Below are 27,051 nucleotides of genomic sequence, written 5' to 3'. Positions count from 1 at the left end.
ACATTAGTGGCGCTGCAATCAAAAAGTGCCATCTGCCAGGAGCACACAATTACATGTTTCAGAGCATCCACAGCAAGCCTTCAAATTTCGCTGCGATACGAAATCTGCGACAAGAAATCTGGGATAGCTAATTTGTAACAGTGACCTCCAGGCATCATTTTTCCGAAGAATTGCGATAGAGAGGAGATTAGAGGCGGGACAACGTCAGACAGAAGTGGCCCAGCTGGCTAAAGATGAGCCCTTCTGTGGTTCATAGACTTTGACCACGAATTCTAACTGCTGATTTGGCATTCAGGAAGTTCAGCCAAGAACAGCCAACTGCTACGACGAACGCTGATGACCGATATTTGTTGTTATGCACACGTAGAATTAGAACCTCAACTCAGATCTTCCTTTGCTGCAGCCACAGGAAGGTTGGTGTCAACGTCAACCGTGCGCAGAAAGCTTCACGAAGGAGGTCTGTACTCGACGCAGCCAGCCATTTGCCTGACTCTCGCGACACGTCATGGAAGGGAACTTTGTGGTGGGCACGTCAAAAAATCTACTGGATAGCTTATCAATGGAGGGTTGTTCTCTTTACGGATGAATCCAGGTTTAGCATCCAAAGCGATAGTAGGTGTTATTTGAGAACTTGAGACCCGTACCATCCATCAAACATGCTCGCATCGTGGACGATTATTTTCAGCAGCAAACAATTCAGCGCATGGAGTGGCCAGCTTGATCACCGAGGACCGGAATGCTATCGAGCATATTTGGGATGCTTTATAAAAGACGTACAGCTGCTCTCAGTCCTTCTTTTCAGATCCTTTCCACGCTTGAAACTGCTCTGCAAGAGCAATGACTCCCACTTCCTACGCAACTGATAGACTGCATAACTGACAGCATCACACATCAGTGTATGTGTTCTATTGCTTCTAGGGCAGATCATACTCGATATTAAAGGTAATTTTCCTATACCAAACTGACACATTCGATATTTTTCATTTTATACATACGCTAATTTCTATAACACCATAATTGTCTGGTAATTTTTTTCATGTTACTTTTATACCTTACTATGTGTTGTATACTGTGGGTCAGTTTCATTAAATTCTACACGTAACTTTTTCAGTAATCGTCAATTTTGTGATTTTTCCTTAATTAATGATAACCAGTGTAGTTTACGTTTACTTAACACCGCCATAAAACATCCTAACTTATCCTGAAGTATCTCATGTATTTTGTCAAAATGTAATTCGAAGATTTTAATAGGTACTAGATCCCCATCTGCTGGACTTTGGAGAAATGAGTATAATCCTACCGTACACTTAGATTAATGAAATACAGGGGTTGGACAAAAATATGGAAACACCTTTAAAAAAACATGTTTCTTTGCTTAATATGGTGTAGGAAACCCGTTGGCATCCAAAACAGCTTGCAGTCTTCTCGGAATGGATAAATACAGTTCCTGTATGTTTGCCAAGGGAATATTATACCATTCTTCCTGCAAAACGGTGGCAAGTTCAGATAACGATGTTGGCGGTGGATAACGAGAACGCACTTTCCGTTTCAATGTAGACCACAAAGGTTCGATAATATTCAGGTCTGGTGACCGTGGTGGCCAGGGAAGATGGGACAACTCATCCTCGTGCTCAGAAAACCAGTCCTGGACAATGTGAGCTGTGTGAACAGGGTCTTTGTCATCTTGGAAGACACCATCACCATCGGAGAACAAAGTTTGTACCATGGGATGAACTTGATCGGCCAAAATGTTCACATAAGTCTTGGCAGTCATGTGCTCTGACACAGTTATCATGGGGCTAGCAGAGAACCACGATATGGCTGCCCAAACCATAACAGAACCCCCGCCATGTTTCACTCTTGGCAACAAGCAGCCTGTTACGGGCATTAGCATCACTGATGAGTGGCTTCTCAATTGCAGCACGGCCAGCAATTCCCTGTTTATAAAGCTCCCTTCTAATTGTTTTGGTACTCAAAGGGTTCGGTAACACAACATTCATTTCAGCAGTAACTTTTGCAGCTGTGGTCTTCTTATTTTTCGTCACAATTGCCCTTAATGATCGTCTGTCCCGATCACTCAGGACACACTTTCGTCCGCGCTGTGATTTAGCAGATGATGTTTTTCCGCTTTTCAAATATGCGGAATAAATCTTCGATACAGTACCTCTTGAAACACTAAACACCTCGGCTACCTTGCTTACGGAAGCACCTACCATACGTGCTCCAACAATTTGCCCACGTTCGAAGTCTGTTAACTCTGACATAATGCAATGACAACCTCACATAACAGTACTCCGACAACAACTGAACTGTTTAGCACATTTACGAAGTTGTAGAGGTGGCGTCAGTAGTCAAAAACGCCAGCGCCACCTACATATTTCATTAAAATCAATCTTTCTTTTCAAACATGCATTTCACAATGTGTTTCCATATTTTTGTCCATCCACTGTATGTTTTCATTAAAATTAGAATTCAGTTTTTTTCCTTCATAATACATTTTTTTTATTATAAAACAAAACGCAAACAGCTATTTGTATAGCTACTATATTTCTTTCAATTCGTTTCTCTATTTGAATATACACTGGTTATCATAAATTAAGGAAAAATCACAAAAATCACGACTACTGAAAACGTTACATGTAAAGAATTTAATAAAACTTACCACAATATACACATAGTAAGGTATAAAATAACATAAAAAGAAATTACCAGACAAATATGGTAGTATAGAAATTAGCACATGTATAAAATAACAAATCGAAGGTGTCAGCTTGCTATAGGAAAAGTATCTTCAATATGGAATATGATCGCCTCTAGAAGCGAAACAGCACATACAACGATGTGTGATGCTTTCAACTATGCGGTCTATCAGTTCCATAGGAAGCGAGAGCCATTGTTCTTGCAAAGCAGTTGCAAGCGCGACAAGGGTTTGAGGGGGCGGATTGAGAGCAGCTAGACGTCTCCCTAAAGCATCCTAAACGTACTCGATAGGATTCAAGTCCGGGGATCCAGCTGGCCACTCCATGCGCATTATTGTTTCCTGTTGAAGATAATCTTCTACGATGCGAACCCTGTGTGGTCTTGCGTTGTCGTCCTGTAATAGAAAAAAAGCATCACCTATTGCCCCGGCATATGGGCGCACATAAACATCAAGGATGTCATCTCTATAAATCTGAGCATTCACGGTCCTTCTTGGAAAGACATGGAGGTCTGTGCGTCCACCCCAAACACAGACACTGCCTCTTCCGTATATATCTCTTTCACGGATGTATAACGGGTTCTAGATTCTCTTCATATCAAATAACGCCTACTATTGATTTCTAGACTAAACTTGAACTCATCTGTAAAGAGAACCGCCCTCCATTGATCAGGCGTCCAGTGGACATGCTGTCGTGCCCACTAAAAACGATATACCTTCCTATGGCGTGACGTGAGCGGCACACAAATGGCTGGTCGCCTCGCATACTGACCACCTTCGTGAAGCCTTCTACGCACAGTTGACGTTGACACGAACCTTCCGGTGACTGCAGCAAGGGAGGATCTAAGAAGAGTCGGACTAACGGTTCTATTCCTGCGTGCACTTAATGTCAAATATCGGTCATCGGCGCTCGTCGTAGCGGTTGGCCGTCCTTGGCTGAACCTCCTAGATGCCGAATCTGTGGTTTGAATTTGCCTCCAAAGTCTATGAACCACAGAAGAACTCCCATTTCGCCATCTGGCCAGTTCTGTTTGACTTTGTCCTGCCTCTAGTCTCCCAATGGCTCTCCATCTCAGTTCTGCAGGCAAATGATGCCTGGAGGTCATTCTTACGAATTGGCTATCTCAGATTTCTGATGTCACTGTCACAGTGAAATATGTGGGCTTGCTCTCAAACATGGACTTTTATGCTCCTCGCAGATGACGTATTCCGAAAGCAGCACCACTAATTTGCATATCGCAGTTTTACTCAGCTACTCTTACTTGGCAACATATTCAAATTTTACACGGTTTGGTTTATTTTTGAGGGAGTTATCGCTATTTTTTTATTTTTTCTTAATTTATGATAACCAGTGTAATTTTATTTTTTCTCAGGCATATGCTATCAGAAATATTTAGTGAAATTTTTCTAGCTTAGTTAGAGTTTACTAGAAAATACTTCTGTTAAGAAAAATAGTTGTGATAGTGGTATATAATGAACAGTTCGATAAATACATCGACAAGTTTTCTTTAACCAACTCTAATACATACTTTAATCAATATTAATGCATGCAATACTGTTAACTACTACAATACTGTTTAATACTGTTTCTGAGCAGCTATGATACAAATTTCACAACTTAATTTTCTGAAAGTAACTTTATAAGGTATTTCTCCAGCCTTCTTGGCATGCCTTCGTGGTGTGGTGGTCTACACGCTGGGCGCGTATTACAGAGGTCCGCGATTCGATTCCCGGCGATGGCGTTGCGTATTTTTCATATCTCTTGCTTCCGAAATAAACCTAATGTATCTACACTCACGCCCGAACTAAAAGGGTGGTGAATGATTTTTCACACCCAGGATTTGGCGATTGGGTCCCCTAAAAACCCCAGTCGCCCTTTAAAAAAAGGGGGTATGTAAGGCATCTCTCCCGCTTTCTTGGTATGCCTTCGTGGTGTGGTAGTCTGCACGCTGTGCGCATATTCCAGAGGTCCGTAGTTTCGATTCCCGGCGAAGGCTTTGCTCATTTTACATCTTGCCTGCTTCCAAAAATACCTAATGTCTCTACAACGTATTAAATGAAAGTTTTGATAAGCGTCTAATTTCGATAGGGAATTCATAGGCACTCCAGCCGAGGCTAAAAATATAACGCTAAATGCTTCATCTGTACGGCTGAAATTTTGCACATAATAAACAAGAATGCTTTCCTTGAATATACTGATCATTTTATTTGTAAGAGAAATTTATCAGTTTCTTTCTCTCTCTCTCTTTTTGTTTGTTTCTTTGTTTGTTTCCGTATGTAATGATTAGTGTGTAAATTTTTTGAATTACAAGTAATATGATGAGTACCTTCTTCCTAATACGATTAATTACGATCATCTAATGCGCTTAATTATAGTTCATCAAAATTATCACGTCAATTAAAAAAGGAAATAAATACATAAATGTGTGTAAGATAAAAATGTTCCAGAAGAAAAACAGTCATCATCATATTGTATTTAATCTTAGAACTAAATTTATACAATTCAGAGATCTTTATGCTTCAAATAAGATGCGTATTAAAATTCAAAAAAATATTTGATTAAAAACTGAAGTAATTTTCTCACCGTAGTATTCTTTATCTTTTTGTAGCTATTGACAAAAGAATATGGCAATGCCATGTTGATGGGTGTGATTTTGAAAGGACTGGCATTCCTTTTTCGTGCTTCAAACAAGGCCATAAGCTCTACGAAAGCAGCCGGATTCTTCAGCTTGAAATGTTCCATGAAATCACCACCGAAAATGTCTACAAGGAGTTTTTCAAATTCCATATCAATTCCTACCGAACCATACGGTCCACCAGTGGCCTTGTGCAATTCTTTGATTGTACCATTTTCATCGATGATCTCGTGGACGGTTATGTCCACAGTTCCGCCTCCGCAGTCAACCACCATATATCTTGTACCTATTAAATTACACAACGATGTGAGATGAAAAATTATCATATAGAGTAATGGGTAATAAATTAAGTAAAGAATGCTATTTTTGTATAAAATATTAAAGAGTTGGTAGCAATTAGACTGTTTCACTGCTGTTGAAAACAGGGAATCTCTTTTCGTATTTAAAACAAGTATATCTAAAAATGTCTACTTTTCTACTCAGAAATACATATTAAAATCAGCATAAATAATTCATAAAGTTAATGTGATTTATTTCTAAGCCAAATATTTTAACTACCGAATAGCAACAGGTAAACAACACAACTTTAAACAGAACTTTGATGAGTTTACAGTTTGTTAAGATATTATTGAATTATAAATTCAACTTTTCTGCGACATTGACCAGGCGTCGGTATTTTTTGGCTACGGGTCATAGCCAACCAAACTGTATGTGTTAAGAAAATGTTTCGGGTCAACGGTATTTTCATTTTACAACAGTCTTTTTTGATGAATAAGAAGAAAACTTTTATTAAGAAAATAATTACAATACGCTTTAAACTTTAAACATAAACATTTAAATTCTAATTCTAATTATTATTATAAAACAAATATAACTGAATGAACTTTATTTTTCGCCTCGATATCAGTGACTCCCCTGAAACTGAACAATTCAGTCAAGTCAGTCAAGTCTTGTAAGTTAGTCATCTTAAGACGAATACATCTGAATTTGCGGTAGTTAAGCTGCTCCTGTTCTTACTTTAAAAAAATTCATGTGCGAAAATATGGCTCGCATAAATTGAAGGTAATGCGGACGAAATGGCAAAGCCAGTCTTTTGGAATTATGGATTATGAGTCACCGTTGCCACAATTATCGAGTTCTCTTTGAAAATTGTTACAAAAAATTGCATTTTTTAAGAATTTATTCTGTTTTCGGATAAGAATATCATTAAGTAACTATCAATTACGTATATCAATTGAAATGTTTTAAGCTCGATTCTCTTAATCAGAATCAGATGACTACAGCCTAAATTCAGATGATTCTAAATTTTTTCTCTTTTCAAATTTGAGTGTTTCACATTTCACACCGTTTTATAAACGATTCAAAATATGAAATACACTGTTTGTGGCAGTGCTCTAGTAAGAACAGATTTCCTGATTTAGGCCTTTAAAACAGCCCTTTACACGGAGTGACGCCTCAACCTCTAGAGGCGATCTACTTGGGGGAGAATGGTCAACCCCAGACGACAATCAACAATGTCAGGTTAATGAGCACAAGACAGGGTGACCAGGCACCAATTAATCACCGAAAAACAACGTACGACAACATCAGTTCCCCCTGAGTTCACTAATGTAGGTGAACCCTCGAGGACAACTTTATGTAGTGATCAGACAGCCCGAGACAGACCTGACAGTACCTGTACGATCCCTGCTGAACCTAACTTGACCACCGAAGGATCGATGGCTCTAGTCCTTTGAAGGCAAATTACAATATATATCCCAGTAGCAGAGTCTGTCTAAGTATAGGTCCTAGCCAGAACGCTAAAAGTTGCCATCCAGTCGATTCCCCCCCGGGGGGGGAGAATGTTTTGTGACAGCCTCTTTAACACTGCAGTAATGGTGTTTTTAATTTCCTCCACTGAAAAGAACTTCTTTCCCTGCAGCTGGCTTTTCAGTGTTGAGAACGTTCAGAAATCACACGTCACAAAGCGTATGTATGCAGAGCCAACTACTTTGTCGATCATTCAGGTGTTACTGCCTTGAAGTGTCTCCATCATTTTTAAATACTCAAACAATGTGCCATCATCTTATGTAAACTGAAGCGCTTCGTAACCGTTCTTCCGAATTTAGTCAAATAAGACAATATTTAGTCACAGTACTATCATATAGTCCTACAGATGTCTTCCTCATACACCCCAACAAAACGTAACGTCGCTGTGTCCAAATACTGAAAGCTACGGCTACCCAACTGCTAGTTCAAATTTGTTGATGCATAACCTTTCTGAAACTAACTATAGGTTTGTCAAACCTAATATCGGGAAAGAGAAATACAGCTTTGAAAATTATCACTCAGCCCTTGTGCAAATTCTAAATATTACTGCGAAATTCTGCTGCATTAATTCCCCATTTGAGCAAACAATTTCAAGCGCTTACACGATTTATGAATGAATATTTCTCAAGTGAACAGACATTATCAGTGAATAAACACATATGTAAAATGCGGTTGTTGAAAATAGGTACGGATTATACAGACTATAATAAATATTCGAAATGAATAAAAAAAAATCAGAAGTCGATTTAGCTACTGCTCATACTAACTACAGTATTTACAGTGGCACACAAAAGTATTCGCACACTTACAAATTTCAGTGAAGTATTACTTTTTTCATTAATAAAAATTAATATTTTAGAATGAAATTTTTTAATAAGAACTAGAAATTTCTCTTAGTAAAACTACACGAATTATTTTATGAACATATTAAAACTTTTTTTTTTTTTTTTTTGAAAATCAATAATAAAAAAGTAACAGAAGTCACAAAAGTCTTTGTACGCTTTCTGCACATTCTAGTTAATTTTGTAATATTTCTGCCAGTTAATATTTTGTAGTATATACTGCAGTATTTACGACTGCTTTCAAACGTCCGGGCATAGAGTTCACTACTTTTTTGTAATATCTGCATCAATGTTCCTCCATTCTTCCATCATTATTGTTTTAGCTCGGTTTTTGTTTTAATGTTGTGTCTTCGTACTCTAACCTCTAATCTCTCCAAATGTGTTTTGTTGGGTTATCTGGTGAGTGAGGTGGTATTTTGAGAACTTGTAGACAATTATAGACACCCAAAAGGCGAGCGTCAAGGGCTGTGTGCTTACAATCGTTATAGTGATTAAAAAAAAAAATTGTTTACAGTATCCAAATTTTGGGTGGATAATTTTAAATTATCTTTTAAAATATTTAAATAAAGAACATAGTACATTGTGCCATCAATAAATACTAAATTATTTAATCCTGATGCTGACATGCACCCTCACACAAGAATACCTCCACCGCCATGTTTTACTATAACAACAAAGGTCTTGGAATTAAACTCCTAATTTTTTCCTCCATACAATTATACGCCCATCGGAATCAAAAATGTTAAATTTGCCTTCAATCTTCAAATAAGACATGACTCTAATACGCTTCGGGCTTATTTATCATTGATTTTGAGAAGAAAAGCCTAAGCTTTCTAATTTTTGCACTTCCAAAAAATTTTCTTCGAGCAGAGCGCCCATGTAATCCAGTTCATCTGAGTATTCGTCGAACAGTTTTAAGTGAAACTGAAGTAGAAAATTTTTCAGTAAATTCTGTAGAAATCTTTAAAACACTCAAACTTGTTGGATTTTTCACAAAATTTTCTAACTATAAAAAACTTGTTGGATTTTTCACAAATTTTCTAACTATAAATCTCTAATTACGATGAGTCACGTCGAGTCCGCTTTACCGGACAACCTCTTCTTACTTTATTTTGGATCCTATTTTCTTTTTTAAAGCATTCTATCACATATTACCCCGAAGAATGAGATAAATTTACTAATTTAGTGATATCCCGAATCGAATTTCATCCTTATGATAAAAAATGATCAATTTTAGAATGCTGTTCGTTGTTTCCTTACGACTGCGAACCATCTTTAAACATTAAATAAAATATAACGAAGTAAGCAAGAAAAAAATAAAGCCAAACAATTTTTTAAACGTCTTCAAAATGCAAAAATAAAAAAAGTGGTAGACGATTATTTTATTTATGAAATTTTGCGAAAATGATTCGTGTACGATCACTTTTGTCGCGTGTTTTATCTATGCCTCCTTACATTTTGAATTTAAAAAAAATAAAATAAGTCAATATTAAAAATTAAAAAGTTTGGTTTATTTCAAAGTCACATGGAGATGATATGAGAAAATATTGGGCTTTATATTCCAATTCAATTCCGTGTTACAGCGCTTTTTCTGCAAATTCTTAAAATGTGAGAACACTTTTGTGAGACACTATATATGAGGCAAGAAGATGAAACATCATTTCAATATAAATAAGCGTTTGGTGATTTCATGAAGCAATACTTAAAAAATATTCTTGATCAACGGTGTATTAATGAGAAATAAAACCATACCAGCATTTTCAATGACAGCTGGTTCAAGACTTCCTTCAGCAGGTTCCTTGATATTTGGTAGGGAAAGCCTCTGAGGAGAAGATACGAGTGGAACTAGTTGGTGCTGTTGAAGTCTTCTGCAGAAGATGGAAGCGGCTTCTGGTTCCAAAGCGATAAGCAATTGCTCGGGATTTTCGCTGGATGCTATTCCAGCCTAAATGAAAATATATATTTAAAGCTTTATTCCGTGATCAAGTCTGAAAGCTTTAATCTTACCATATAAAATCTTGTCAGTTGAGTTCAATCATATTAACTGAGTATATTTTGCAGTTCATTATTCCTGAGCCTTGTTTAACCATTCATATTCTAGTTTTATGAAAAAAAAAAAAAAAAATGTACGAATCTCACGATGTGTGGAGAGAAGCTTCAAAATACACAGCAGAAAAAATTTTGAAATAATCTGAGTTGCCAAGGAGTCCCACTTTTCACAAATTTGCTGCTTTTGACAACCATGTGCTACTAAAATTTATGCCTATGTGCGATTTTGCGAGTTTTCTGCTGCTTCATCACTTTCTGGTGCTAACTTAGATTTTTTTAATGTAGTATAAGGTATTTCTCCCGCCTTCTTCGCATGCTTTCGTAGTGTGGTGGTCTGCACGCTGGGCGCGTATTCCAGAGGTCTGCGGTTCGATTTTCGGCGAAGGCATTGCTAATTTTTCATCTTTCCTGTTTCAAAAAATATCTAATGTCTTTACAGTATGATAAAATTCGTATAAGTTAATATAATGTATCTACTGAAATTAACTTTATAAGGTATTTCTCCCAATTTCCTAGCGTGCCTTCGTGGTGTAGTGGTTCTGCACGCTGGGCCGGTATTCCAGAGGTCCCTGGTTCGATTCCCGGCGAAGGCGGTTGCTTAGTTTTCATCTCTCTGGCTTCCAAAAAAAAATACCTAATGTCTCTACAACTTATACTAAAGAGTAATAACTTATTTAGGCTTAAATAAAATTTGGTAACTGACGATCCTGCGTTCGTGGCCCACGAGTGCTAGTACGTGCATGGTACTAGCATTAGCAGCAGGCATTTTCATATGTTTAATTGATTAGTTTGTGTAATATTTTCATGATCTATTAGTAGAATGCTCGAGTTTAAGTAAGATTATATGGTGTTAAATGTGAAATAAAAGCTGCACGAAAAAAATTCAGCGCCACTTATCAAAATGTTTGGCTTACTCATGTTTGAGAACTGGCTATAAAGAATGAAAACTGATAAGACAAAAGCTTATTGTAAGTTATGTAAATATGAATTGATTTAATGGAGTACAGTACTTGTTTAAAGTGGAATTTTATGCCTGAAAACAGATGGTTGTCTTGTAGTGCATTCATTGAGTTTATTCTATGGTATATTTTCAAAAGGAAGGATTTTTTAGAATAATTCATATATACTGAATATAGCAGAGCCAAACTTTTAGAAGCCAAGACGAGATTATCTGTCTATAAATAAGAATTATTATATTATTTTATATCTATAAATAAGAATTAGAAATTAGAAATTACTATCTAATTATATCTGCCAAATTCCAAGACAGTCATCATTCTTTATACTTCATTAAAATCGCATGATGTCTCACGTTACGTGATATTTTTTGCGATTTTTTACTTCGTCTCTTTCTAGTTTAACTCAAAAATTTCTGGCAACATTGGGAATAACTAAATACACCCGGAACACACTGAAAATGAAATTTTTTACCTTCCGGCTCACAAAATGTTTTCATTAAAATCGATCAGAAAAATCCCCTCCAACTACTTTTAATATATTTTCTGTTTTATAAAAATGGTGTCTAATATTTAGTAGAATAAAAACTGATTTTGCTTGCTTTTTCATTCAATTACCTATTTCATAAGTTGAATTTATGTATGCGCATTGCTGGCCGTTAAATTTGCTACACCATGAAGAAAGCAAACAAGAAATTTGAAATTGGCACGAAAGGTGGAACATACTGTGTTATGCAAATGATTAACGTTTCAAGGCATGGAACTAAACCGGATGTAGTTGCATGCCCTAAAATTATTATGAGATATACCAGGACCGGCGATTATTAGATTTATTAGTCCCGGTGTATTATAGGGAAGTCATGACACCTTGAAACAGTATAAAAAGGCAGCCTGACATACTGATTTTTTATTCGGAAATCGAGTTATTCGCTTTTATTTTGTGCTAGATGTCGCGTTATACCTCGTTGTAAGAAGGAACTCATATAAGTATGTTTCAGAATTCGACTGCGAGAAAACTGTAGCTTACCATGATTGCGGATTACAGTACCAAGCAACTGCTAGTGGCATTGCTTTTGATCCAATGATTGTTATGAGGTCTTGGATTCATAGTTCCAGGAAGGCCACACAGAGCAACATACGAGATCTCAGTGACCCTATTTGCCAATGCTCCAGACGACAAACATTTTGTTTGCATCGTTGCTACGAATCGTACAGCCACAATACATACCCTTTGTTAGAAAATTAAGTGTGTTCCACAGCCCAAATACCCATAAGTATGGTGCAATGTCCTCTAATTCTTCACGAATAGTCAGCAAAACAATTATTGCATCAGCTTCCCTTAACGCTGCAACATAGTGATCAGTGCCTAAAATGTTCCATTATACGATCCATGTGGACTCCAAAGGACTCTTTTTCTGTTACTGTTATTTTGTTTTTCTGTTACTGTTATTTTGTTTTTCTGTTACTGTTATTTTGAATTCTTTCCTACAAATTGGATATTATTTTGTGCGGAAATAATTACACTGTCATACTCGCCATAATTCACGTACCGTTCTTACCCGAGGATACAGTGTTGCCTATTTTAAATCTTGAACATATGTGTTATCTGTATTTCAGTACGCTGAATGTGTTAAAAGAGTAGCCTTACTTCGTATGCAGCATTTCTCATGAACTGCTTGGCTGGTTGTCTCCAGATAGCAGGAACTGTAACCACCCATCGAGCATCATCGTTAAGAATGGTAGTAGCAGACTGATCACTTAATTCTTGAAGGGCATGCTCCTTGAAGTAACGCAATGCATGCGCAAAAACGGTCATTGCTGAAAGTCCTCGTCCGTTGGCCGCATAGATCAAAGTATCCCTGCTCAAATACTGAAAGGTGGAGGGAAAAAACATTAGACTGAAACACAGTTTTAGTTACCTTTAAAATTCTAATTTTATTAAAAATAGTTAGTCAAAACTTCATTATTATACCTTTAATGCAAAAAAACACGTTAATAACGAGGTCCAATATTTCTGACTGCGATATAAATGTGTTACACTTCGTAACTCAGGGCCCACCAGTAGCTGAGTGGTTAAGACCGCTGAACACTAGTTGTTCGATCCCCGTTCAAATAACGACAAACGGATGGGCTGCATAGGCATTTTCGGGGTCCCCCCCCCTGTGTAATCCCACTATAAATACGGTATATATATTTAAGCAGATTAGGTTACTGGAACACGGCAAAATATATAAGGGTTATCTACCTAAAGGCAGGGCTGCCTTCGTAGAGGACTTTCTAAGGAAAACCTATTCACTTTACACATTGGAAAATCAACCATGTAGCCCCCTCGTTCACCTGCCATCGAACCCGGGTCGTTCAGTGGCCCTAACCACTCAGTTACTTCTAATGGACCCTTAGACATATTACTCTCGTGTGCTTCACCATATTCAAATAACCAGACCAATCATATTTATCATTCATATCTGATTTTTAATATAATCATCACTGATTTATAGCTTGCTTATATTAGAATCCTTTAATTTGCGATAAAAAGAATATGAATTCATCTGATCCCACTATGCTATCACGAATTCTGACAGGTGAAAAAGCTTCATGAAGTATTTTTGTGGTATGCCATTTTTTAATTCTTCTAAATAACGTAAATATTACATATGAAGTACGAATTCCCTCTGTTTGAAATGTATTTGAAAATCATTGGATCTGGTTTTATTTCATGCGATAAAAATTCCCATAAGGTGGCTCTGGAATATTTTATTGTTATTAACAGTTGGCAAAGAATCTAAAAAGCATCACCTTTTTTCTATTCATACTCTCTTAACAGTACAGCACACATTGAAATAATATCAAGGGCTGCAACCGTCACTTAAGGAAAACCATCAAACTGTTGTTTCTAGTTGCTGCACGGACAAGGTGCGAATCATTTTACTTACAGAAATCTATAGGTAAAAAAGAGCTTCGAGAAAATGCAATCATTCGGTCGATTTACCATCATGAGATATAATAATTCAACGTATCTTGATTATGTGTAGAAACGTGTGCCGTGTTACATGCAGATTAAATGTATGCATTGATACTCCCATTCGAAGGAACAGAATACAAGTAGAAGAATCTCACCATGACGTTTTGACACCCAATTTACAGATATACACATCAAGAATTATATGAATTAAATGTAAGAATAGTTAAACATACTTTATAAAACTAAGTTCTAATGGAAATTTAGTATGATATGACTTTCTGCGACTTGTTGTAGTCTAACTTGATTTATTATCAATTCTCGAATTTTGCTCGGACATTTTTTTTTTGCTACAACAACGTAACACATACAAACAAAAAAAGAAATTTAACTTCGCATGATTTTTTCCCTTCTTTCTCCCTGCCCCCCTTTATTAGAATCATTTTTCTGTTTCTCGGGAGTTATGCACTATACTATTGACTTTCTAAACTTTTGCAAGAAAAGAATACGTGTCTTCACTTCTGCAAGATTCATTTAATAAAATTTGAAAAAGTACTTTGAACTTACGTCACAGTTTTAAAAATTCTAGAAACTGTTTTTAATAACTATTTAAAAAAATGAAAATTAATCATAAATAAAACTTTCGAAAATTATTCTTATCTCCATCTCTTGAGAATGACGCTTAAACAAACTTTATGGAACCAATTTTCTAAAAAAAATCTAATTCATTAATTCTGTGCACTCTTTCTAAATAAGGTATCTTAGCTTTTTTAGCTGAATAAATATATTTTACATTACCTCGGTCTTATGCAGTGTCATCTTGAATTTCTCAAAATATAACCACTGCCTCGCTTCATCAGAGTCCAAGTCATGGTAATAGTCTCGTGCAGCATAACCAAAAGAGTGGAATTTTTCCTTTGGATCCAAAAGCAATGTCGTCGGTGTCTTTTGATTGAAAACCCCATTATCGCCTCCTACCAAAATTGTATAAAGAAAGAATGATAATAACTTACTAAACTGTCTAAAAATCTTCTTTACAGAACGGTAACTAATCCCATAAGTTCATCAGTTCAGAAATTAAAAAAAAAAAATTGTTTTTGAATTAACTGTAATTAGTTTATCAAAGTGGTTATTGAGCAAAACATATAATAATAAAAATTTAAATCAGCAATTATTTCTTTAAATTATGTATTAAAAATTATGGATGATTGCGTAATTACTATCTGAATTTTTAGTCCAAATGGGCAATTTGCTCAGAAGCACATATTAATTTCGTTTTGCCATTTTGCGTCGATTCACGATAAGCGTTGTTTCACTTTTCAAATTCTTGCCACCAAATATTATCTCCCTGTATTATATTTAAAGATATTAAATAACGAAAAATGTGCATGAATTCTCGCATTATGATAAAACAACGTTACCTAGAGTCATCAAAATTTGAATAATGTAATCTTCCATATATGGGCATGTGGAAGTCCTAATTTGAATTTGAAATTTGTTTTATTATCAATTTCATATTTTGTAACACTTCAACGAATTTTTGATTAATAAACTAAACGATTTCAAAGCTGGGAGATTCTAAAGATATGCATTTTAAAATTATTTAGCGATATCGCTGTTGAACTGAATTTTATGGTTTGAGATTGTAAAACATGATATTTAATAAATAAAGGTAACACACAAAACAAACGTAAAAAAAAAAAAAAAAAAAAAAAAAAAAAAAAAAAAAAAACCTCTGTACGTAATCTAAAATCTGAAACCTTTCAGATTATTATTATTATTATTATTATTATTGGTATTCTGAATATATGCTATTAATGGATTATTTAATTACCATACAATTTTACAGCACTGAGATAGTCATTTTATTTAATATATAACGTTGCGCGCCTCTAACTAGCACGCAACCAAGAGGTGACTGTGAAAGCTTGTATAAACCACAGAGTCTTATAAAGGGTTTAATTCCCTTTTTATTCAACGTACTAATTTACAATTGCGTTCTCTTGACGCTTACAAACGGTGCCAACTCGGCAGTCAAAATAAAAATAAAAACCTGAAAAGAAATTAAAGACAATATTCTAACTACGAGGCTCTCTCAAATAACTAACTCACCGCGTTTTACAATACGGCTGCTAATTCAGCAGACTTGAAGTTCACTGGAACAATTGCAACTACTTCCCGCCAAGCACATAGGCCGCAACGCGGGGTTTTTCAAATCTCTATAACTACCTCCGCGCTCGCTAAGTAAGAATAACTCTCTCTCACCGAACTTGTTTCCTTCTATTTAAATCATACTACTTCCGCTGATAATTTGAATGCTTGCGCGTTCTACTCAAATTTACATATTCTGGCATTGGCAGTTCCAGGGGAAAGTAAGGATTGACAGGAAAGATAGTTTAAACTTAAAATAAATGTTAGTTAAAATAAATATAAACCCTACATTTGCCGCTGCCAGAATTTGGAAAACTTGGAAGCAGGTCCTACAAACGACCTGTTGTAAGTTTATCTAATTCTGAACTAACTGGCGAAAGCCTCGTTTACACAAAAATAATCTTATGTAACAATTAAAATTCTGTTACTCTTTACAAAGGTTTCTTCTTACAGCAACTTTTCCTGGACTTCATCAATCAATCTTGGTCTTTCCTTCCAGCATCTGGAAGGAATAAGTATCAGTATCTTTCTACATGCATTATAATTTACACTTTCTTGACACAATAAATTTTTGTTTTTAACGTTTCGTTTTTCTTAGTTATTGCTTACTTCACATTCATTCAATTTTTCAAGCATTAATTTAACTTTACCCTGGCTCTCCACCGTGTGTGGTGTCAAACGGGAATATTCGTGTTTTAGTCTTACAACACTTCCCCTAACCACCATGATTTGTTAGAATTCAACAACCAAATAGACAGACCTTACTCGACATTCTACAACTCAATGAGCTACTTTAATATTCTTAAAAATTCAAATGTAGGTGGAGAACCCTACAAAACACATTCATTCTAACTTCCCCCTCATTCATCTTTTAAACATGCAGGCTTTCGCTCTAAAGCATGACTTTACAGTTTAATACTTAAATTTTGACTTCATTGCTTTTAAGCATTCACTTTTAGCATCTACAATTTTATGCTTCTAGACTAAATTCTACTTTTACATAACATGCAAGTATTTACATACATTTACAAAAGTTTAATACATATGCTTTTTACAATTTACCATAAAATGAATAAGAGAAAATAAATTTTTACTTTACTCATCCTTCGCCAAGCTGGCGGCACTGAAACTAAAATTCTTATTAGTACATACAAGAATACGAAGTTATTTTTATCTCCGGCCAAATTTTGGCTTTAACATAACAGAATTAGTCTTTCGACCAACAGAAAATGCTTGTTTTTAGCTTTTACACTTAAAGAAAATAATACTTTTGCCTTAGCTAAATAAAGTAAAACAAAACTAAGTCTCAACCGAGACATATTGACTTTCGTCAAAACATAGAACTTCGTACTTATGCATAACATTTCGGAACAAAAGAGAAAAATATTTATAGAAGGTTTTAACTTATCTTTGAGTTTTCGATGCTTGAAACTCCGTCATCCGTTTTTGACAAAATTGATCCCAAGTTAGAGGTGTCATGGATGTCAATCTTCTCCTTGTTGATCTCCAATTGTCGTCCCCGTTGATCTTTCTTTTGCGTCCTCTACATGCTGGCCTCTTGACGGAGTAATCGTCTGGTTGTTGGCTTTTGCGTTTCTGCCTGGGACGGCTGGTCTTGACGTCCTCCGGTCTGGAGTCCTTGAATTTCTTCTGTTCCTCGTACTTCTGTGCTTCCTGTTGGCGTTTCAGTTTCCGGAACGGCGGCCTTGCTGGCACCTGACTCTGTGGCCGTGTGCGCGTTCTTCTTGATGTGTAATTCCTCCTGCCATCCTTTGTAGGTGGTGTTTTTCTTTTTACCACGGTTTCTTTACCCGGTTCATCTGTACTTTTGTTTTTCTTAAACGCCGGAGTTTGATAATCATTTTTTCTTTTTGATACCGACGTCCGGGTTGTAGAAGTGCTAGGTCTCTCTTCAGTTCTCCGTTTCTTGGGTGGTGGAATAGTTGTTGCAGTCTCTGGCCCTTCTATTTCGTTTAGACTTGAGTCCTGCAAGAAACTTTTAAGGATTTCAAAATCATTGGGATTATAGTATTTTTTCACCTGGTCGGGACTTGCTTTACAGATTTCCCCTCTCTCGTTTTTAAGATATAAAACTACTCCTTTGATTTCCTGAATTACATAGGGGCCTTCAAACTTTGGAGCTAGCTTTGCCATAAAATTGTCTGGGGCACTTGATAAAGAAAATTTCCGTTTCAATACTTTATCACCAACTTTAAAATCTGCTTCACGGCGTTTTTTATCGTAATAAATTTTCTGCCTATTTCTTGCCGTATCCGAGGTTTTAAGCGCCTGATCAATTAGTTTTTGCACGTCCTTTTGCTTGAATTCCTGCTCTCTTTGTTGCACAAAGAGTAATTTATCTAAAGGCGTAATTAACTTTCTGCCTAAAAATAATTCTGCTGGAGTTTTTCCCGTAGTATCATGATGTGCCGTTCTTAAAGCATAAGCTAATTCATTTATGTAGCCATCCCAGCGCTTGTGATGTGTGCTAACGTAACTGCGAATTATTTTTACAATGTTTTTATTAACTCTTTCTGCTATGTTAGCCTGTGGTCTATACGGAACCATTTTGATATGGCGTATATCAAGTCCATTGCATATGTTTTCAAATATTTGACTAATGAATTGTTTTCCGTTATCGCTAATGACTTTTATCGGTGCACCGTATTTTAAAATGTATCTGTGTAAGAATGCATCTGCGACTGTTTTGGCTGACGCGCGTTTAAGTGGAACAATTTCTATCCATTTTGAAAAATGATCTACTATTACTAAAAGAAAACGATTTTTATTTAACTCGCTCTGGGGGAAGGGACCAAGGAGATCTATGCCTAAAATTTCATTCGGAAATGTAGCGCGAATGCTATTTAAGTACCCGGCCGGGCTGTAATTAATATCATTTATTAACTGACATTGATTGCAGGACCTGACATACGCCGTTACTATTTTGTATAATTGCGGGAAATATACCGCCTCGCGTACCCTTTTTAAAGTCTTTCTGACCCCGAGGTGGCCCGCTGTTTTTTTTTTCGTGCAACTCCCTCAAAATGCTTAATCGAAGCGAGGCTGGGATGACTGGCTTATACTCAAGATTTTCGTTCGTTGTTTTCGTATAGAATAATAAATTATCTATTATTTCATAGTTTTTTGCTCTATTTCTTATCGCATCGATATCTGTATGCTCAAAGCCTTCGGGGTCTTTCAAATAAGCATAGATATTTCCAAATTCAGGATCAGCTTTCAGTTCAGTAATAACCGTATCTCTAGAATCTAAAATTTTTGAAGTCAACACAGCGCATTTAAGTTCATTACCTTCCTCGTCCAGTTTTATACGAGAAAGTGCGTCAGCTACATTGTTTTCCTTACCCGGTTTATATTTTATTGTGATATTATATTCTTGGAGTTTTAAAGCCCATCTTATTAACCTGGGCGTTAGGTTTTTCCCCGAGTAAAGTCTACCAACAGCCGCATGATCCGAAAAGACAGTTACTGGCGATTTGCCGAAATAAACTCGAAATTTGTGTACAGCCATTAATACGGCTAATGTTTCTCTTTCTGTAGCTGTATAATTCCTTTGTGTTTGATTCAATGTTTTACTAATAAATGCCAGCGGATGGTTATTTTGCATAAGAACCGCACCCACCGCATAGTCTGATGCATCTGCCGCAATTTCCAGGTTTTCGTCCCCCTCAGGGAATTTTAAAACAGGGGCATTAATAAGCGCTTCTTTTAATCTTTCAAAAGCCGTGTTAGCTTCCGCTGTCCACGTAAATTTACTCTTTTTTCTTTTCATTACTAAGAGTGGTTCAACAATATTAGCGAAATCTTTTATGAAAGATCGATAGTAAGAACATAGTCCAAGGAAAGACGAAAGTTTCTTGGCGGTGTTGGGCGGTGGGAAATTCTTAATAGCTTTTATTTTTGAATCTTGCGTTTCTATACCCTTTTGCGAAATTTTATAACCGAGATATTTAAGTTCTTTAGTTGCGAACTTGCATTTTGAGGCGTTAATTGTAAGACCGGCCTCTTTTAATAATTTAAAAACTTGTTCGAGATCACTAATGTGTTGTTCCAACGTACTACTCGTTATAATTATATCATCTAGATAAATTAAAGTTGATTTTCCTAGGACAGGCTTTAGAACAATGTCCATAGCTCTCTGGAATCTTGACGGGGCCCCACACAACCCAAAAGGCATGCGTAAAAATGCATAAGTGCCCGATTTTGTTATAAACGCGGTTTTATGTATATCTTCGGGTCTCATAGCTATTTGATAGTAGCCAGACGTTAAGTCCAAAGTAGACATATATCTCGTCGATTTGATCTGTCTAATGATCTCGTCTATAACCGGCAAAGGGTAAACTGGGAATTTAGTTATGCTATTTAGTTTTCTATAATCGATAGCAAACCTCCAAGCCCTTTTATCCGAAGGAGGAAACTCGTTCTTTTTCCTACATAGTACGACTGGACTCGCGTATTCACTATTTATGGGCGTTATTATTTTATTCTTTAACATCTCCTGAATATGTTCTTCGATGATTACGTCTTTTTGTTTGTCATAGCGGTAAGGTTTAGTCCTACAAGGTTTTTCGGCATTTAATTGAATCTTGTGAGTTACAATCTGACAGTTTCCCGGCTTTTCTGAAAACAAATGAGAAAAATTACTCACCACTTGCTGTATTGCTTTACTTTCCTGGTCATTCAAATGGCTAAGGTCCAATTCAGGTGTCTCCACCGGTTCCACCACCCTCTGGTCCATCTCCAGCACCACGGAACTATCTTGAAAATTTAATTTGGCCCTCGCGGCCCTTAAAAAGTCCATACCTAAAATAAGAGAGTGTTGGAGGTGTTTCACCACAAAAATTAATACTTTGAGATTTTCCTCTTTTACCTGTACGTTTAATGCTACTTTCCCCATGCAGTGACATGTTTCTCCTTGCGCCGCTATAATTTCCGTATTTCTGGTTTTAAAGAGTCGTATCCTATAAAAATTCTTTTTGAAGAACTTTTCACTCATGAAATTGCCTTCTGCCCCTGTATCGATGAGGGCTTCTACTGGTACATCGCCAACCAGGACTTGTATAATTGGTAGCTGTGAGTTTTTTACGATGACTGTATTTAGATGTCTATTTGAGGGTTTTTCTAAAACTTCCGGGGTCTGGACCCTCCCTTTCACAGGCCCCTCTATTCGTTTAAAGCTTTCCTTTCAGTCTGTGTCTTCTGGGTACGCGGATGCTTATTTTCAAATTTTCTTTTTGGGCCTTGCCCTTCAAGTTTCGATGCGTTAGCTTGATAGTTCTTTCCCCCATATGAGCGATTTCCATTTCTTGTTTCCTCCTTCCTTCTGGTACTTTGAGAATATGTTTCCCCTCTCGCTCTTTCCGCGATTCTGCGATTTTGAAACTTCACCGCCAATTCGAAAAGTTCCTGCAATGTGGTTGGGTTTCTAATTTCAAAGTAGTCTTGGACAGCGGGTAACAATCTTGGTAATATTATTTCAATAATCTCCGCATCGGGTTTTTTCCCATACAACATATCCGTTAGCTTGATTTTTCGTAAAATAAAGTCCGTCAATTGTGCTGTATCCCGTTGATAGAAACTATATAGCTCGGCTTCCAGCCGTGCGCGATCTTTCACTATGGGGAAGGCCTTTACTAACGATTTTTTGAAATTTTCAAAAGTATACGTCGGGCTTCCAAATTCACCTAGAAGAAATTTGCCTATATTTTTCCACCATAGCGCGGCCTGTCCTCTTAGTGCTGATGTGGCGATAGCAACTTTTTGTCTTTCGGGCACAGGATAGAGCTGAAAGTGGTTTTCTATACCTTCTAAAAATACGGACACCGAATTTTTTCCGTCGAAATAGACGTTTGGCTTGATTGATGCTCTCAAAGTCTGGACCAGGTATCCAAATCCTTCTAACTGCGTTGTCATTTCTTGGTGTTGTCCAGCGGCTTCCATCCAGTTTTCGGCCATTTCAGTTCGATAAGTGTTCGGGCGCCAATATAACGTTGCGCGCCTCTAACTAGCACGCAACCAAGAGATGACTGTGAAAGCTTGTATAAACCACAGAGTCTTATAAAGGGTTTAAGTCCCTTTTTATTCAACGTACTAATTTACAATTGCGTTCTCTTGACGCTTACAAACGGTGCCAACTCGGCAGTCAAAATAAAAATAAAAACCTGAAAAGAAATTAAAGACAATATTCTAACTACGAGGCTCTCTCAAATAACTATCTCACCGCGTTTTACAATACGGCTGCTAATTCAGCAGACTTGAAGTTCACTGGAACAATTGCAACTACTTCCCGCCAAGCACATAGGCCGCAACGCGGGGTTTTTCAAATCTCTATAACTACCTCCGCGCTCGCTAAGTAAGAATAACTCTCTCTCACCGAACTTGTTTCCTTCTTTTTAAATCATACTACTTCCGCTGATAATTTGAATGCTTGCGCGTTCTACTCAAATTTACATATTCTGGCATTGGCAGTTCCAGGGGAAAGTAAGGATTGACAGGAAAGATAGTTTAAACTTAAAATAAATGTTAGTTAAAATAAATATAAACCCTACAAATAATCCCGATTTGATGATTTGATTCCTTAAATGTAATAGAATGAATCTATGAGTTTTCCAAGTACCTAGACTTTAATTTCGTTGCTTTAAACTGCGAATACCAGAACTTTATTAATAGTTAGAAACATCTATTTCCTTAGGAATCTATCTGAGAGAAAGACGGTAACAAAAAGTACTAATACCACATAAAATTCTATTGTAAGCTGAAAGTCACCAAAATCTCCATATAAATTATGCGTTACAGAAGATTTTTCACGACATGATAACTGCAAGATTTTTATCATAAACATTATTATCGCATTCTAAAATAGCAATTTCTCTTAAAAATTTAGTGCCGCTCTATAAATGCGCTGTCTCCAATAATCAAGTCTGTTTTTTTAAACAGACTGCCATTAAGAGTATATACCTGCTTGTAATAAAATTTGCCTATACCAGCCAGTTTGCAGTCCACATGCGTCCCCCGAAGAAATTTTTAAATAACCCTCGAATACATTTCAATTATGTATTATTATAAATATATCGTGCTCGCAGTTTTAGAGACACAAAGATATGAATCGAGCTTATGCGATTGGTTCATTATAACAACGGCATATCATTATATGTTGAACAGAATAAAGATTTTTTTTTAAATTTTGAATGATAAGGCAAAAAACAACAAGCAATTAAAAGAATAAACGTAACAGAAATAAGTGAAAGTCATTGCCTAAGACAATCTTGGTCAGCCAGTATCGGCGACGAAGGTGGGCTCTGTTTACAAGTTCCGTAAGAACACAGAGTGGGCAAAATGGTTGAGTAAATATATACCAAATCCGTAAAGATGTTCGCTCAAGGCAATCATGACCTGTAAAAGTAGACGAAAAGGGGCCACGGTATTACGTTGTGGATATTTTGTCTCGCAAGCGAGATCGTAGCCTTCTATTGTTTCAATGTTGTCCAACAATTTCGGCTGATGCCTGTCATAGACGGTTTTATATTTAGATTTACTGAGTGGTATGACATATTTGAGTTTGTTGAATGTAATAGTTATGCATCTTTCCGTGCCAGGAAATCTGCTTGTTCATTTCTATAGACGCTGCTAAGTACAGAACAAAGATAGAATAGTACGGGACTTTGTCACTGTATGCTTTTATGCTAAACTAAGTGACTGGGGCAAGGTGGGAGAACTTCCCACATAAGTGTAATCAGTAAACTTAGTTGGCTGGCGACAAAATGTAGCGCTTCAATAGCCTGGTTTTCTGGTTTTTTATAGAGTTTATAGTTCTGATGTATACTTTTCTTCAGTCAACTAGTAGTTGGTTTGCTGGTTGCACGGCTGCACAGTTCATATTGCTATATAGACAGAGATAAACTAATATACGGATTGTGAATTCTGTTTATTGGTGCTTTTTATTAGATCGACCTTACATCAATGCCTATGTTTGAAACTATGAATAAATTTTGTATGTTGCTTTTGAGCGAATTACAAACGTAGCTAATGTTGCAGATACCAACCTTTAAATTCCATATAGAAAACAAATTTGAATTTTTATTTTGCGTTATTAGAATTAGTATTGCTTATGTTATGTTTTGATGAATATTTAGTATGCGAAATTTAAAATTTAGTTAAGAAAATTTTGATTTTGATTAAAAAGCTTTCTATTTATTTATTTATTTTCGTTTTTGCTAAAAACACTTTTCATTTTGCTAAAAAAAGTTATTCCTTTCAGTACCTTTCAGGCATTCCGCCCGCATGCAATATGAGTTTGATTGCCATGGATGAAATGCATGAGTGAGGCCCGCATGCAACTTATATACCAATAACTTGAAACGATTTCAACGAAGGAAAAGTTATAGTTAATGACCAGCTAGTTAACTCTGCACCTCAGCTAAATTTTTTTTACAAGTGGTGTAAAGTTAATGGATGCTAGTAACAAAATCATGCAGTTGACATAAAGAATAATACTATATTTGCAGTACCTAAATACACATCAATGGATGTAAAAGTGATCCATAGATGTAAAAGCATTTTAAACGTGATAAATTATGGTAAATAGTCATAGTGATTAAAGACACTATTTACATTATACATTATTTCTACACAGACTGATCTTCAACTCGATGCACTGACGGATGACATATCGAAATGATATTTTTAAGGATGCATTTACGCAGCCTCAATATCTGAAATTGCAGGCGTATAAGAAATTACTACTTTCATTTCTTTTAGTTGCACTTTCTTAAAGCTTATATATAGTCTCTAGGTCCAGAAATCGTATTTTGCTCATACCTTCCCACTTTCTCATCATGTGTATATTTTCTGGATCTTGCGTGAAGCTGAAAGCATAGCCACTATATGTTGTTCCAAAATCGATAGCAACCACTACAAAATAATTCTGCTGTGGCGAGGGGTTGCTGTGATTCGCAGTACGGTTTGCTGTCGAATGACCATTAGTCAGAGGATGGATTCCAGATGACACCACATCTGTAACAATAAAAGTCATAAATCAACATAAAATAAAATATCAAAAGTGCCCATTAATGAATTCTGAATGCTCTGAACAACACTGAAAGGGCAGTTTCATATAAAGTTTTAATACACAAAACACAAAGCACAAAATTTAAATTAACAAAACTGCTATATGGAACAGAGAGACAGACAGACAAAGTAGACAGATGTCTTGTTTTGCACCCGCTAAGTCTTTCTGCACCGATGGGCGAAAAATCAAGCATAGGTGCGAAGGAAAGGTATATAGAAAGGTGGGAAATTTTGTATTTGAGGAGAGTAAAAAAGAACTTCGTACATTTTGTACGAGTTCAAAAGGGAAGGAAGAAAAGATGGGACAAAATAAAATTTAAAATAAATGGCCCAAAAATAATAGAGGAAAGAACAAAAGGCCTATAGGAAGAAAAGGAAAAAAAGTAGAAAATATCCTAACTAACATACGATTGTGTCCATGAGTGTAGTTAAAAGGAGAAGAATCTGTCTTCATTTACAATAAATAGTGTCTCACAGGTGTGTGTGTGTGCGGTGAGTGTGTATGGTAGTGGTGAATAGCTGTGTTACTGGGGGGAAAAAATATTGACGGTGTTAAAATGCTTCGTATCAAGGTATTTAGCATGGAATACAAAGTAATATGTACGCTTGCATCCTGAGATATCAACAAAAGTCATCAAACAAAAGCATATATTAATTTAACTAAAGTAACTTATGCTATTTTCGTTCCCAACATTTTCATACATTTTTCAAAAAACAGCGGCAGACAAACAACATAGAACCATATACAATACAAGACGACGACCGCACCCCCCAAAAAAAAACATATATATATATATATATACGTGTGTGTGTGTTAATTACTGAGTATATGTATTAAAAGCACAAATTAAACATAATATTTATTAATTTAACTATCATAATTTATTACAAGGTTAATTATTTTACTATCATACTTTATTACTAGTTAATTAATACTAGTATAACACAATGAGGCACACTGTTACAAAATTAAGTACTGATATTCTTTTTCACGATCATAGATACAAAATCAAATACAACAAGGACATAGATACAAAATCAAATACAAAATCAATACAAAAAGGACATCCAGCTATTCTGTATTTTTTATCTTTTTACATCACTGAGTTAATCAAGCAGTGAAACAGAAATACATTGTGTATTTTCTGTATGAACTAAATGATACTTACTCCAGAAGCACACACATCTTTCTTCTTGTACAAAACGTTATTTTCATCATAATGATTCACATAACAATGGCATTCCTTCAAACTACCATTTGCCCAAGAGCGGCCAACACTGGTAGTTCGGTCCGAGGTTCGAATCCCGCGGACGGGCTGGTTGCATGGGCGTTTTCGCGGTTATCCCCATGTGTACACGAACCAGTTTCCCTTAGAAATCCTCCACGAAGGCATCCTTCCTCTTAGGCATATAGCTCTCGAGTCTTTACCGTAATCACATAAGCCGAAATTGAACATTGGTAGTTTGGTCCGAGGTTAGAAGACCGCGACCAGGCTGGCTGCATGGGCGTTTTTGTAGTTTTTCTCATGTGTGACGTATATAAGAGTCAATGTGGTGATGGCGATAAGGAGCGCGCCTTTCGCCCTCCGATAAGTGTGGCAACCCTAGAGGAGAAGTTTCTTACGAGTAGCGAGCAGAGCGAAACAGGCAGGCTGTCGGGCAGTGTGCGCGAAGTTCCTAAATAAAGCTTAATTTTTATTGTGCACTATGTCTTGTTAATATTTATATTAATGCAGTAAGAACATAATCTGTGATATGGAATTCGAGGATTGGTGGTAAAAACATAACAGGAAATCACCATAATGGTAACCCGGACTGCGTTAAATCGTATGAACAGTTCTCAAGCACTTTCGGTTTTGACTACAAG

The 27,051-nt window shown here is 36.3% G+C and overlaps 1 protein-coding gene across 2 annotated transcripts in view; it reads right to left on the bottom strand.

Annotated features, from left to right (window-relative positions):
- LOC118183251 (heat shock 70 kDa protein 12A-like) overlaps positions 1-27,051 on the bottom strand; it is a 118,163-nt gene that overhangs the window by 7,752 nt on the left and 83,360 nt on the right. For both annotated transcript variants that reach the window (XM_035352720.2, XM_035352721.2), the window contains 5 exons: positions 24,936-25,130; positions 14,748-14,923; positions 12,639-12,860; positions 9,738-9,930; positions 5,283-5,620 (listed from right to left, as the gene is read on the bottom strand). In XM_035352720.2, coding sequence (XP_035208611.2) covers positions 5,283-5,620; positions 9,738-9,930; positions 12,639-12,860; positions 14,748-14,923; positions 24,936-25,130 — 1,124 coding nt within the window. The remainder of the gene's footprint in view (positions 1-5,282; positions 5,621-9,737; positions 9,931-12,638; positions 12,861-14,747; positions 14,924-24,935; positions 25,131-27,051) is intronic.

This window comes from Stegodyphus dumicola, chromosome 5 (assembly GCF_044657685.1).
Source record: "Stegodyphus dumicola isolate Sdum_Otavi_A_Nest chromosome 5, ASM4465768v1".
Lineage (NCBI taxonomy): Eukaryota > Metazoa > Arthropoda > Arachnida > Araneae > Eresidae > Stegodyphus > Stegodyphus dumicola.
Note: the sequence above shows the minus strand (reverse complement) of the source record. Positions and strands in the feature narration are given on the sequence as shown.